The sequence below is a fragment of the Caretta caretta genome, chromosome 3 (assembly GCF_965140235.1).
Source record: "Caretta caretta isolate rCarCar2 chromosome 3, rCarCar1.hap1, whole genome shotgun sequence".
Taxonomy (NCBI): domain Eukaryota; kingdom Metazoa; phylum Chordata; order Testudines; family Cheloniidae; genus Caretta; species Caretta caretta.
The window spans coordinates 151,979,946-151,993,837 of NC_134208.1; the positions used below are offsets into that span (position 1 = coordinate 151,979,946).

At 48.9% G+C, this 13,892-nt stretch overlaps 1 protein-coding gene across 1 annotated transcript in view; it reads left to right on the plus strand.

Moving 5' to 3' along the window:
- Nucleotides 1-13,892, plus strand: part of DNAH8 (dynein axonemal heavy chain 8) — a 598,059-nt gene that overhangs the window by 385,925 nt on the left and 198,242 nt on the right. The window contains exons 48-49 of the mRNA XM_048843472.2: nucleotides 3,286-3,420; nucleotides 4,035-4,196. Of these exons, the coding sequence (XP_048699429.2) occupies nucleotides 3,286-3,420; nucleotides 4,035-4,196 (297 nt within the window). The remainder of the gene's footprint in view (nucleotides 1-3,285; nucleotides 3,421-4,034; nucleotides 4,197-13,892) is intronic.

Genomic DNA, 13,892 nt, shown 5'->3' on the forward strand with positions numbered 1-13,892 from the left:
GATAAGATGCTGGCTCCAGCTCAAGGCCACAGCACCACAACTGACACTCGGTGGCCTGCCAAGAAAGACGGGAAGGACCTGGATTCCAACTCAGACCAGCCGCAAAAAAAGAAAATTCAACTGCATAAACCTGCAGCAGCTGCAAAACCGAGTGAGACAGTGAAGGCCAACGAGGGGGAAAACAACTGATGTAGCATCCCTAAAGCCAGAATGTTTGGGGAAAACCAAAGAAGCCACGAAAGGCCGGCTCAGACCAGTACAAAGAGCACGGGGGGGCAGAAGTCCCAGACCGAGATGCCCGCAAAGAACCCTAAGGTTTAAAACCCTCCCTTGAGCTAAAGCAAATTGGAGTTTGGCAGCGGACCCTGGATGACCTGTGCACACACAACAGAACTCCCGTGCACCCCTCCCCCTCTTCTTCTTCTGTTACATCCAGGCCTGGCCAGCCTCAGCTACTGTGGGTGTGAGTATGAAAGTGGGTTAGGGCTAGGGGCACTAATGCTTTCTTCCTTACTCTGAGTTATGTGGGGAGCACCCATCGCTCTCTGCTGTTATTTTATTATTTTCTTAATAAAGCTTCATAACTTAGACACTTGGTGTGTTCCATCATCTCCTCCCAAACAATCCTGCGGCTTCAGCCTGATCACCTAACGCCTCAGGCAGATTGGTAACAGAAATCTGTCACACCACCACCAAAAGATCTAGAAACACAGCCATACCTAAACAACACCTTTCAAAGTGGATTTGGCAGTGTTTATATTTATCTTACAAACTCCACAATAGACAACCTCCTACCACAGTCAGAGCACATTCCACACATTCATTATCCACCTTGATAGCATTTCTCAATAATGTCTCTATTGCTAAAATTTGCAAAGTGACCACATGGACATCAACAGACATTTTTTGCCCGTCACTAAGCTAGTACACATGATGCCACCATGGACACTCCTCATAGACTCATAGATATTAAGGTCAGAAGGGACCATTAACATCATCTAGTCCAACCTCCCGCACAACGCAGGGCACAGAATCTTACCCACCCACTCCTGCAATAAACCTCTCACCTATGTCTGAGCTATTGAAGTCCTCAAATCATGGTTTAAAAACGTAAAAGTGCAGAGAATCTTCCAACAAGTGACCCATGCCCCATGCTACAGAGGAAGGCGAAAAACCTCCGGGGCTTCTTCCAATCTGCCCTGGAGGAAAATTCCTTCCCGACCCCAAATATGGCAATCAGCCGAACCCTGAGCATGTGGGCAAGATTCACCAGCCAGATACCTGCCCCAACTTTTCCTACTGCTGGCAATGCCCTCGATCTGCTGGCAATGTCCCTACTTATACATCCCAAAATGCCATTGGCCTTCTTGGCAACAAGGGCACACTGTTGACTCATATCCAGCTTCTCGTCCACTGTAACCCCTAGGTCCTTTTCTGCAGAACTGCTGCCGAGCCATTCGGTCCCTAGTCTGTAGCGGTGCATTGGATTCTTCCGTCCTAAGTGCAGGACTCTGCACTTAGAATCATAGAATCATAGAATATCAGGGTTGGAAGGGACCCCAGAAGGTCATCTAGTCCAACCCCCTGCTCGAAGCAGGACCAATTCCCAGTTAAATCATCCCAGCCAGGGCTTTGTCAAGCCTGACCTTAAAAACCTCTAAGGAAGGAGATTCCACCACCTCCCTAGGTAACGCATTCCAGTGTTTCACCACCCTCTTAGTGAAAAAGTTTTTCCTAATATCCAATCTAAACCTCCCCCACTGCAACTTGAGACCATTACTCCTTGTTCTGTCATCTGCTACCATTGAGAACAGTCTAGAGCCATCCTCTTTGGAACCCCCTTTCAGGTAGTTGAAAGCAGCTATCAAATCCCCCCTCATTCTTCTCTTCTGTAGACTAAACAATCCCAGTTCCCTCAGCCTCTCCTCATAAGTCATGTGTTCCAGTCCCCTAATCATTTTTGTTCCCCTCCGCTGGACGCTTTCCAATTTATCCTCATCCTTCTTGTAGTGTGGGGCCCAAAACTGGACATAGTACTCCAGATGAGGCCTCACCAGTGTCGAATAGAGGAGAACAATCGATCTGCTGGCAATGTCCCTACTTATATTGCCAGGAAAGAATTCTCTGTAGTAACTCGTATCCCACCCTATCCAACATCCCATCACAGGCCATTGTGCCTATTTACCATGAATAGTTGAAGATCAATTAATTGCCAAAAACATGTTATCCCATCATACCATCTCCTCCATAAACTTATCAAGTTTAATCTAGGACATGCTGTCCTATCATTGACAGTAAATGTCACTCCAAAGCCCCAGTCTTCCAATTAGGGACACTGCTTTCTAGTCACCTACAAGTGGAGCACTCATAGGGGCATTACTCAAAGAAGAAGAGAAGGTTACTCACTCTGTGCAGTAACTGAGGTTCTTTGAGATGTGTCCCCCTATAGGTGCTCCACTACCCGCTCTCTTTCCATCTGCTTCATAGCCAAAAAAAGCATACTCTCTGTGGCAGAGAAGGAACTGGAGGCTATTGGACATACACCGCTATATATACGTCACATGCACTGCGCAAGAGAGGGGAGGTGTTCATGTGTTGTCCGATGTGCATGGCTGATGAAGATCTCCAATCCCAGATGCAGGGGGTACTGCCGCACCTACAACTGGAGCACCCAGAGGCGGACACATCTCAAAGAACCTCAGTTACTTCACAGGTTGAGTAACCTCATTTAATAGAACCAGACCCAGGAATGACCCTGCAGGACCCCACTAGGCATACCCTTCCAATTTGACAGCAAACCACTGATAACTACTCTTTGAGTACAATACTCCCCTATACTAGACTTTGGGGAGAGATAAGTGCATCAGAGGGAGCAATCTGAAGTATAATCTCACTGGTGCTCCTCCTGAATGGCATGGTTCTGTCCTGCCCACTAGGCAGGGCTACAATGTAAGTACCATAGCCTAGCCTTAGAGGTTATGAACACTGGTGAAATCATTGAAGCGGCACCAATTTACACCAGAAGAGAACTTTGCTGAGAAGACCTAATTCTCTTTTTTTAATTATTTAAATGAAATCATTCTTCATTTACACTAATTTCGGTGAGAGTAGACTCATGCTATAGTCATTGTGCATTGATTGAGTCAGATAACACTAGTTTGACTAATTTTTTTAATAGGCCCAGGCCTGCATGGCTTAGCGCAAAACTGAGTATAGATCTATTGAGGAAATAAATCTGGAGACTTCCAATTATTGGTATGTAAGCTATTTTTTCCCCCTTTTTAGGTTCATTATGACTTTGGGCTGAGGAATATCCTTTCCGTATTAAGGACTCTTGGAGCTCAAAAGAGGGCCAGACCAGATGACAGTGAATTGAGTACTGTTATGAGAGGACTAAGGGATATGAACCTCTCTAAACTGGTGAGAATCTGTCAATTTAAGATTTCAGTAGTGTATGGGTGAATGTCCTGCCTTTTTTCACAGTTGACAGTTTTTTATATGGTTTTTTAAAAAATCTCAAACACTCCTAAACTTCATTTTTAAAATTCAGACTGGCAAGTAGCTCAATGAGCAGAATGTGCTTATCAAATTTGAAAACAATGCTTAAAATGCTTGAGATCATAAACAAAACACTACTGTGCTGTGCACGGGCAGTATGTTGTTTTCCTTACTAAATTAAGTGTGCACGGGGTGATGAACGTGGTATAAATGAACAGATTAACTTGAGTGCTCACTTAACTAGATTGCTCTTTATAGTCAGCCTGCTCAATGATGCATACTTGTGTACATGGGTACACATCTAAAATATACATAATTAGGCATACTCAAAAGTTGGTGTGCATCTGCTTAAATGATGTTCCTCCTTTTTTGGTAGCCTGAATTTAGGGGCATAATCAGCATGTTATTTTGAAATCAGCTACTAAATTGTTTAATGCTCATTATTGTAACATAATGATTCATTTTGACTTATGAGAAAAGAAAACTTTACTATGCCTAGTTGTGCTTTAAATTTTTTTCATTTTTTCATTTTTCAGGTAGATGAAGATGAGCCCTTATTTCTTAGTCTCATCAATGACCTCTTCCCTGGGCTACAGTTGGACAGTAGTACATATGCTGAACTACAGGCTGCAGTATCCAACCAGGTTGAAGAGATAGGATTGATTAATCATCCACCTTGGAATCTTAAGCTTATTCAGGTAGAGCATCTTATCTCTCAAAGCCTTCAGACAAGCTATAGATCGTAATAGATGCTCTTGAATTCTGTATGTGAATAATCTATTTTTGCACATCGCATTCTCCTCAGTTCATAATGAATGGGATATGCCTCTTCCTTGTGGAATTTGGAAGTAGTCCATAGTTCTTTCTGAGGGCTCTAGGATTAAATTGTGCCTTTCTGATTCTGAGCCTGTGGGTTCTCAATCTGTCAGGGAATAGGGATCTGTGTCTCAGAGGTGAGAAGGGTCATTGACCCGTTTTCATTAACTGAACAGTTGAGCACAAGGAGTATATACTCACAACAGAGCCACAGAAGGGCTCCATTTCAATCTAGTTATACCATAATTGGTTTATACAGAGATAAGTAAGAAATCCTTTTCTGCAGCCCAGCATCTCCAGCACTTCTCAGATATATGGGTCTATTCCCCTCCTGTCTCCTGTTTCCAGGATCAGTTCAACACTGTAACACAGCCCCAGCTGATCACTCCCCCTTCTTTGGTTTATATCCAGATCTTCTGCCTCCACAACAACAATTCAGTGATATCATGGGCAGTGCATATCGTAGGCTGGGGGAGGCTAAGCTTCCCCAAACAGCCCTGCCCACACTCTGCCCTGAGGCCCCCTCCTGCTTGCTGCTTCCCCCTTGGCCCCAGCCCAGGCAGGCTGCTCCTCTTCCCGGAAACATGCTGAGGCTGGGGATGGGACAAAGGCAGATGGCTGGGAGCCGGGACTTGGGGTGGCTGGGGCTGCCCAGTGCTGGGGGGCCCCCAGGCACTGGGGCTGCACTGCCCGGCACTCTGAAGCTGGGGGCGCTGGAGCTGTGCTGCCTGGGTCTCAGGCTGCCCTGCACTGGGGCCGCAAATCCCACTCCTCTGGCGGGCTGGGGCCACAGCAGCCGGTGCTCTGGGGGCTGGGGCTGAGGTGCCCAGTGCTTGGGGGTGGGGGATGGGGGTGCTGGGGCTGCCCACCCTTTGCTCAGGGGAACTAGGGGTGCTGAGGCTGGAGCTGAGGTGCCTGGGTGCTCCAGTGCTTGGGGGGACTGGAGGTGTTGGAGCTGTGCCTGGTCTGTGCCTGTGGGGGCTGGGGCTGTGATGCCCTGTGCTTGGCTTGGGGGCTGGGTCCATGGCACCTGGCACTCGGGGGGGGGGGGGGGGGGGTTGGAGGTGCCTGGGCTGTCTGCCCTGTGCTCGGGGATGCTGGGGGCACTGGGGCCGTGGTGCCCGGGGCTCAGGGTGCTGGGGCTGCCAGCCAGGTGCTCGGGCCACCCAGCACTGGGACCTCAGTGTCCAGGGCTGGGGCCGCGGTGCCCTGTGCTCGGGGGGGCTGGGAGGGGCTGGGGCTGCAGTGCCCTGTGCTCGGGGGGCTGGGGCCGTGGAGCACTGTGCTTGGGGGTGGGGGGGGGCTGGAGGCGCTGGAGCTTCCCGCCCTGTGCTTGTGGGGCTGGGGGTGCTTGGGCAGGGCAGCCCGGGGCTGGGGCGGCAGGGCCAGTAGCCATGGGGAGCAGGGAGGGGAGCTGAAGGGATAAGGAAGGAGGCAGAGGGGTGACGGGGCCTCTGGCAGAAGCAGCGGGACCGGGGGATAGCCTCCGACAATGGCAGCTCACATGTTGCCCATGAGTGATAGTTTGCTTTGCTCCCAACTATTCCTATGCCAGCTTTGACTTTAATATATTTTTTTGGAGTAGTTGTGTGCAGCCATTAAATTTCCGTTTCTCCTCCTCCTCTCCTGGATCATATAAATAGCAGTCTGGTGGTATCAGCCACTCAGATGCCTTACTTCAGGACCTCCGTACTGGACTCCTTGCCTCCCCCCCGTCTCCCACCCTGGCATGGCATAGCTCTCCTGGAAACACCAGGCTAAATCAAAACAATGTTCCATGTGTGAGGCAGGAATTATGGGCTCTTCAGAGGGTGAATTATACTCTGCCTGATCACAGCCGGCCAACTCTCACAATGCCAGAGCAGGGTCTTAGAGTCGGATTTGTTGCCTTCCCACAAGGAGCCACAACTCCAGTGCAGAAAAACCTAATCAGGAAATACAGAGCATGTCACAGAGACAATCCAAGGATGAGGAGGACACCATCTGGCCAGCCCAGGGGGTATGTCCCAGGGCAGAGGTGAGCTGGAAGAAAAATAACCTTAGGGGGCACCATGTCCACCCTCCCACCAAAGTGAGTACACAGCTCCCTGGGGGAAAAAGCAGGGTTCCTACAGAGCTCCCCTGCGTCCCAGTACAAATCTGGGGACTCAAGTAATGAGATTCCCATCCCCAGACAGGGAAGTGGGACCCTGAGGGGGAGGACACAGTTGGAGATATATCCAGAAAGATCAAGACACTAAATAAAGAGAGATCCTATGCAGTCGCAGCCAAGTGACAACTCCTGCAAAGTAGGTGAAAAAGTCCAAAAATCCCCAAAAAGAATTTAAAAAGTGGGGGAGGGACAAATCTAGATGGTATTTATCCTCTGACTCTGGAGCCATCTCCTCTACTGAGGAAGGAGTACTCTAAGATTCTAGCTCTGAGCAGGCCATAGAAAAAAGCTGCAAGGTTTTTTTTCTCCCTGATAAATTTGAGATTATGTACAGAAGGTTGTATCTGCCATTTAGGCACATGATGACAGGACTAAGGGTAAATACCTGCCTTCCAAATCTCTGCATGATATAGCCATCTTGCTGCACCCCGCCTTTGTGGGCATAATCAGTGAGGAATGAGAAACACCTAGTGGGATAAACACTTAGATACTATGAAATGTAAGAGCTCAAACAAGCCATCACAGAATAAACCAAAGGTCAATACTGTAGTGACATCTTTAGCAAAAGATACGATAATCCCATCCAAAGCGGGATTTTTTCCCAAAGAAATAACTGCCAAAAAAGTGAGAGCCACTCTGAGGCTTCCTCAGCCACCATTAGAGCATCCCTGGCCATTAGCTGCTTTGCGAGAACCACAGAATTCAAGCTGGATGACCTTAAATCAATGAAAGACAAGGGCCATCCTGACTTCTAGCCTACCCTGAAGAAAATATCCCTAGCAACAGCCTTTGTAGTAAATGCCTCAGTGGATGCAATGAGATTCTCAGTCAGGGCCACAACTTCCAGCTCAGAAGCCAGCAACCTCATTTGGCTACACCTCCAGACTGCAGACCCCCATGACACTCACATCCAAATTCAAAGGTGTCATGTTTTGGGGTGCAATTCAGACAAATGAGATGTTGTGTCACTGCTTGTCCCATAACTCCGAGTTCCTTAAAATGATCTGCTGCTGTAGTTCCTTGCCTGGATGCTCACAGCCAGCACACAAGCATACACTGAGGGTACGTCTTCACTACCCGCCAGCTTGGCAGGTAGTGATCGATTTATCAAGGATCGATTTATTGCGTCTCGTCTAGATGCGATAAATTGATCCCCGAATCGACGACTGTACTCCACCTCGGCAGGAGGAGTAAGCGGAGTCAACAGGGGAGCCACCGCGATCGACTTACCTCCGTGAGGACGGCCAGGTAACTCGAATTAAGATACTTCAACTTCAGCTACGCGAATAGCGTAGCGGAAGTTGCGTATCTTAGTTCGAAACCCCTTCCCCACCCCCAGTGTATCCCAGGCCTAAGTGTCTGTATGTTAAGCAAGCCTGGTTCAGCAAAGCTGACTCCAGCAGCCTGCTTGTTACACCACAACCAAAGTCTGGTCTCCACCAGCCTTTGTTACTGCTAGTCAATTGACCACATCACACCCCTAGTCCCAAATTTCCCCCAAATTGTCTGCCCTGAAATGTCCAGCCCTTTCCTGGAACTTTCAGAGGAGTAATAAGTTCTATTCATCCTTTTAAAGAAACAAAAGCAGTTTATCACTTTAAGTGGAGTTAATAATTACTTCAATTCAAATACAGCACTGCGTTGTTTTAGATCAAAGTTAAAAAAAAGTTTATTAACAAAAAGAGATGGGGCTTTAAGGGAGTACAAGGGATAAAGACAAAAGGTCACAAGCGAACAAAAGTAAAATACACTTTCTAGTGCCTAACACTTTACTCAACAAGCTGCAGCTTGGTTCTAGGTATATTTCTTACCAGTCTCTTTTTTCTTTCTAGCAATGTCTGACTTTCTCTTAGTCAGGTACTTACACAGAAGTATAATGTGCTGGTTTTCCTTGTCTTTCTAAGTGAAAGATCTTTGCCTTATCTGGTTTCTCACCTATATTCAGTTCTCAGAGACTTCATCCCTGTAGCTGAAGAATCCATCTTTCTCAGTTTTCAAGAACTCTGACCCCTTGTGTCTGTTCAGTGATGGATTCCAGGATGATTTCTTCTTCTTGTGTGTGCAATTCAGCACTTCTTCGAGTGCTGTCCCTGTGGGTGCTCCACTCCAGGTGACGGTGTGTCCTTGTGCCACTGATCGGAGATCTTCGGTAGCAGTGCCTGGTCGGGACGCACGCGCTCAGCTTCTGTCTCGCGGTCTCGTTAGGGTCTGCCTGAGCGCACGCGTCTCGCACCCCCCTCAGTTCCTTCTCAACTGTCCTCAGCTGAAGACAGGACTCAGGGCAGTGCTGAACCTCTTCCCTGGTCACTGAAGGAAACAAGTACAAAGACATAGAAATAGTTAGTTAGAAACATCACAGTTATTTCCCTTCCTTTGAACAGTTACCTATTTGAAAAAAAACAAAAACAAAAAAACCCTTTTTTCCCCAAGTTCATCTCTCATTTAGACACACTCCCCTGGCATTCCTAGTGCAATAATACCAGGGTCTTCAGGATTTAAAAAATGTGCCTCCTGTCAAGAGTCTATACCACGGTCTGACAGACACTCACGCTGTGTGAAGTGCCTCGGCGAGACACACGTCCCTGCCAAGTGTGTCCATTGTACCAGCCTGAAAACCAGGGCTCGTCGTGACAGGGACCTGTTGCTGAAAATGCTCCTGATGGAGAAATCCCTACAGCCACCTGTGGAGATGGGCAATAACAAACCCTCTCCCTCATGCTCCCCGGCCAGGTCTGAACCGATTGGGAGAGCAGCTTCACCCTCTCAAGCAAAGAGGCAGGAAGCCCAACTGTCTCCATCCAGAGACTTTCAAAAGGGTAAAGGATCTCCTGCGAGATCCTTACCCTCAGTGCTGACAGCGCTGAAGGCAGGCGCCTCTGACTGTCCCAGCACCTCAGCCACAGCTCCCGTGGAGTGCAGTGTCAGGGACCCAAATTCCCTTAGCAGGAAGGTCTCCTTGGCACCGGTCTCCTCAGCACTGAAAATAGACCCAGTGCTGACAAGAACGTCGGCACTGAGCCTGCCTACCATTCCAGCAGCTGGAGTGGACCTCCCGCAGGGTGCCTACAAACAGCCTGCGGCACTGGCGAAAGCAAAACAGAAGTCAGTACGGGTTTCTGAGCACATATCACGCTCAGCAAGATCACAGCCCAGGGAGCAGCAGCAATTCTTAAATCAGGACATCTCAGTGGCCCCTGAGCCTGACTCTCCGTTCCTTGACACACCGTGCTCACTCTTTGACCAGCTGCTCTCCCTACCTGACCTGGCTACCTTCACTGACAGCAATCCTGATATGCAGCAGCAGGTGGAGTTCTCCCCATCTGCATCTCCTCCTCCACCGGAACCATTTACACCTCAGGTCATGGCTCACAAGCACCAGCTTCAGTTTCCCTACTTTGCTCCCCTGTGGGCAGGACCTCACTTCTCTTATCCCATGCTTTGTCCTCAGTGATACCCTTGGCTGGCTCCTGCTGCCACTCGTCCTCATGATTCTTCCACCAGACCACAAGCTTTTTCTGCGCCCCTATCTCCAGCTCCGTCTACTTCTAGAGCGCCTGCACACCCCCCCCCCCCCGAAGAGGTGGGCTATGAACCATACCCTGATTCACCAACTCCTAACTCTCCATTAGCTCCAGACGGAGCCCTCATACCTCATGCCACAGAATGTGGACAACTTTAAACAATTCCAGGAACTTTTCAAGAGGGAGGCACTCAACCAGGACATCCCTTTAGATGAGGTCCAGGAGACATAGCACAGACTCCTCAAAATCCTCCAACCCTCTGTGCCCTCAAAGATCGCACTCCCCATAAATGAAGCATTCCTAGAACCAGCTGACACCCTCTGGCAGACCCCAGCCTCTATCCCACCAACTTGCAAAAGGCTGAAAGTAAATATTATGTTCCTGCTAAGGATGTAGACTTCTTATTTTCCCATCCACAACCGAATTCTCTTGTAGTGGATGCAGCGACACACAGGACGAAACAGCTGCACTACCGGCCCATGCCTCAAGACAAGAACCTCAAACGCCTTGACCTCTTGGGCTGCAAGGTCTATACCTCTTCCACTTCGCAATTCAGAATTGCAAACTATTCCGCCCTACTTGCAAGCTACAACTTCGACAATTACAATAAGCTTTTTGATTTTACCTCCCATATCCCAGAGGACAGGAGAGCAGACTTTAAGTCCACCCTTGTCGAGGGCCAGTTGGTCTCCAGTATGGCCCTACAAACATCTCTGGACATGGCGGACACAGCAGCCCACACTTCTGCAACTGAGGTGGTTATGCACAGATCTTCCTGGCTGTCTGCATCCAGTGTCCCCAAAGACCTGCTGAGCAAAGTGGAGGACCTCCCCTTTGATAAATATAAGCTTTTTTTCCAAAAAAATGGATGAAGTCCTTCACACTATGAAAGACTCTAGAGCAACCCTGCGCACCCTGGGCATCTACCTATCACTTCCCAGGAGACAATGGTATCAACCTTATCAGAGTCCACGCACACAACATCACCAGCCCCAGCCCAGACCATACGATATAGCCAGGAATTGCGCTAGACCTCCTTGGTGCAGACAAAACCAGGTCCAACCAGCTACCTCCCACCCATCGGGAAACAAACAACAATTATGAAGTGTTGGTTGAGGGTCTGCGCAACCACCCCTTGACTCCACCACCTATTTGCCCATTTGGCCACTGCCTCCAGGTTTTCCGCCATGCCTGGCAGCAGATCACACCGGACCATTGGGTCCTGGAAATAGTTCAGTCCAGTTATTCCATCCCTTTTATATCCTACCCTCCTACCCTTCCCCCTTCCCTGTCCCTCTTCAGGGACCCCTCTCACAAGCACCTACTTCGCGCAGAAGTGGTTCATCTTCTATAGCTAGGTGCAGTGGAACCTGTGCTGACACAACATCGAGGAAAAGTGTTCTACTCCCACTACTTTCTGACCCAAAAGAAGAGTGGGGGATGGAGACTGAACATATTCATACGTGTACAGAAATTCAAGATGGTCACAACTGGGCACAATAACACCCACGCTGGAACAAGGGGATTGGTTCACAGCCCTCAACCTACAGGATGCCTATTTTCACATATCCATTCATCCAGCACACAGACACTTCCTGCGATTCACACTCGGACACAACCATTTTCAAAACAGGGTACTCCCTTTCGGACTCTCCACAGCACCGACAGTATTCTCCAAGACCCTAGCTGTAGTTGTGGCCCACCTCCACAGACACGGAACCATGCTTTTCCCCTACCTAGGCGATAGCCTCATCAAAGGCAGCTCATACGATGAGACATTACGAGCTACCTGTTTTGCCATCTCCCTCTTCCACAGCTTAGGTCTGCAAATAAACTTTCAAAAATCCACCCTGACACCCACAGAGCAGATCGATTTCATCGGAGCTCACCTGGACTCAATTCGAACCAGAGCCTCACTCCCACACAACAGATTCCTTGCTATTACACATCTCATACTCACACTGTCCATTCGTCCCAGGATACAGGCAAGAATTTGCCTCCAGCTTCTTGGCCACATGGCAGCCACCACCTTCGTGGTCAAGTACACCAGGCTGCACATGAGATGTCTTCAGGGTTGGCTCAACTCCAACTTCAAACCCAGCAGACACAGCTTCTGCATGATGCTAACTCCTCCAACGAATGTACTAGCTTCCCTACGATGGTGGACAAGACCAGAGAACCTCTGCATGGGCATTCCCTTCCAGCAGCACTCCCCAGCACTCATGCTCACCACGGATGCTTCCCTGATCGGATGGGGAGTGCACCTGGGGGGACACACGGCACAGGGCCTCTGGTCCCTGTCAGACGCATCTGCACATAAATCTCCTTGAGCTCAGAGCAGTCAGACACACCTGCCTTCACTTTCTCCCCCTCATAAAGAACAAATCTATCTGGGTCCTTACGGACAATATAGTATGTATGTTTTACATCAACAGACTGGGGAGCACGATCGAACTCCCTGTGCATGGAGGCCATCTGGTTATGGAATTGGTGCATACAACACCACATAGAAATTACCACTTCATACATACCCTGATTTCACAAAACAACTGCCAACACACTCAGCAGATACTTCTCTGAGGAACACAAATGGGAATTACATCCCACGATACTATGACAGCTCTTCTCCCACTGGGGCACCCCATCGATAGACCTCTTTGCCACAACCCAGAATCGCAAATGCCACCTATTTTGCTCCAGAGCGGGACTCGGGACTGCATCCCTAGGAGACCTGTTCCTCATCCCGTGGAACAACTCCTTCATGTATACCTTTCCATCGATTCCTCTGATACACAGGGTTCTATGCAAGATCAGAGATGACAAGGCCTAGGTCATACTTATTGCCCCAGCTTGGCCAAGACAGACATGGTATCCTTACATGCTACGCATGTCCATCCATCCTCCATGGTCTCTCCCCAACAGACCAGATCTGCTTTCTCAGGACAACGGCTGGCTTCTTCATCCGCAGCTCCAGAAACTCCACCTGACAGCGTGGTTCCTTCATGGTTCCAAACTAGACTGTTCTGAGCAAGTCCGGAATGTCCTCCTGCACAGTAGAAGAGACTCCACTCATAAAACTTACTTGAAAAAGTGGAAATGCTTCTCCATGTGGTGCTCCCATAAACGCTTGACGCCCCACATCGTGACCCTCCCTAAATCCTAGACTACCTTTTGAAGCTAAAACAGGACAGGCTCTCGCTCAGCTCCATCAGAGTACATCTCGTGGCCCTCACCACCTTCCATGATTTGCTGGACGGATAGTCACTCTTTGCCCACCCCACAATAAAACGCTTTCTCACGGGCCTGCAAAATCTCTACCCTGAGATTCATCCATCGGCAGCCGCCTGGAATCTCAACCTAGTTCTTCACGGTCTTATGAAACCTCCCTTCGAGTCCTTAGCTACCTCATCCCTTCTCCACATGTCTTTGAAGGTAGCTTTCTTGGTTGCCATAACATCAGCAAGGAGAGTAGGGGAAATAAGCACCCTGATGGCCTACCCTCCCTACGCAACCTTCTCTAAAGATAAAGTTACCTTGCGACCCCACCCTAAATTTCTCCCTAAGGCGATGTCCACCTTCCACCTTAACCAACCGATATACTTACCTGCATTCTAGCCCAAACCTCATAAGACTCCGCACAAAGCTTCTCTACATACCCTCGATGTCATACGGGCAATCGCCTTTTATCTAGACAGGACTAAACCGTTTTGTAAATCCCCTTGGATATTTGTCTCCACTACCGAGAGATCGAAGGGTGCAGCTATCTCTAAGCAACAACTTTCCAAGTGGATCTCTGACTGCATCAGATTCAGTTACCGAACTCAGAATGCCCAACCATGTGAGGGCATCAGAACTCATTCTACTCGGGCGATGTCAACATCCGTTGCCTTCCTCCATGACGTACC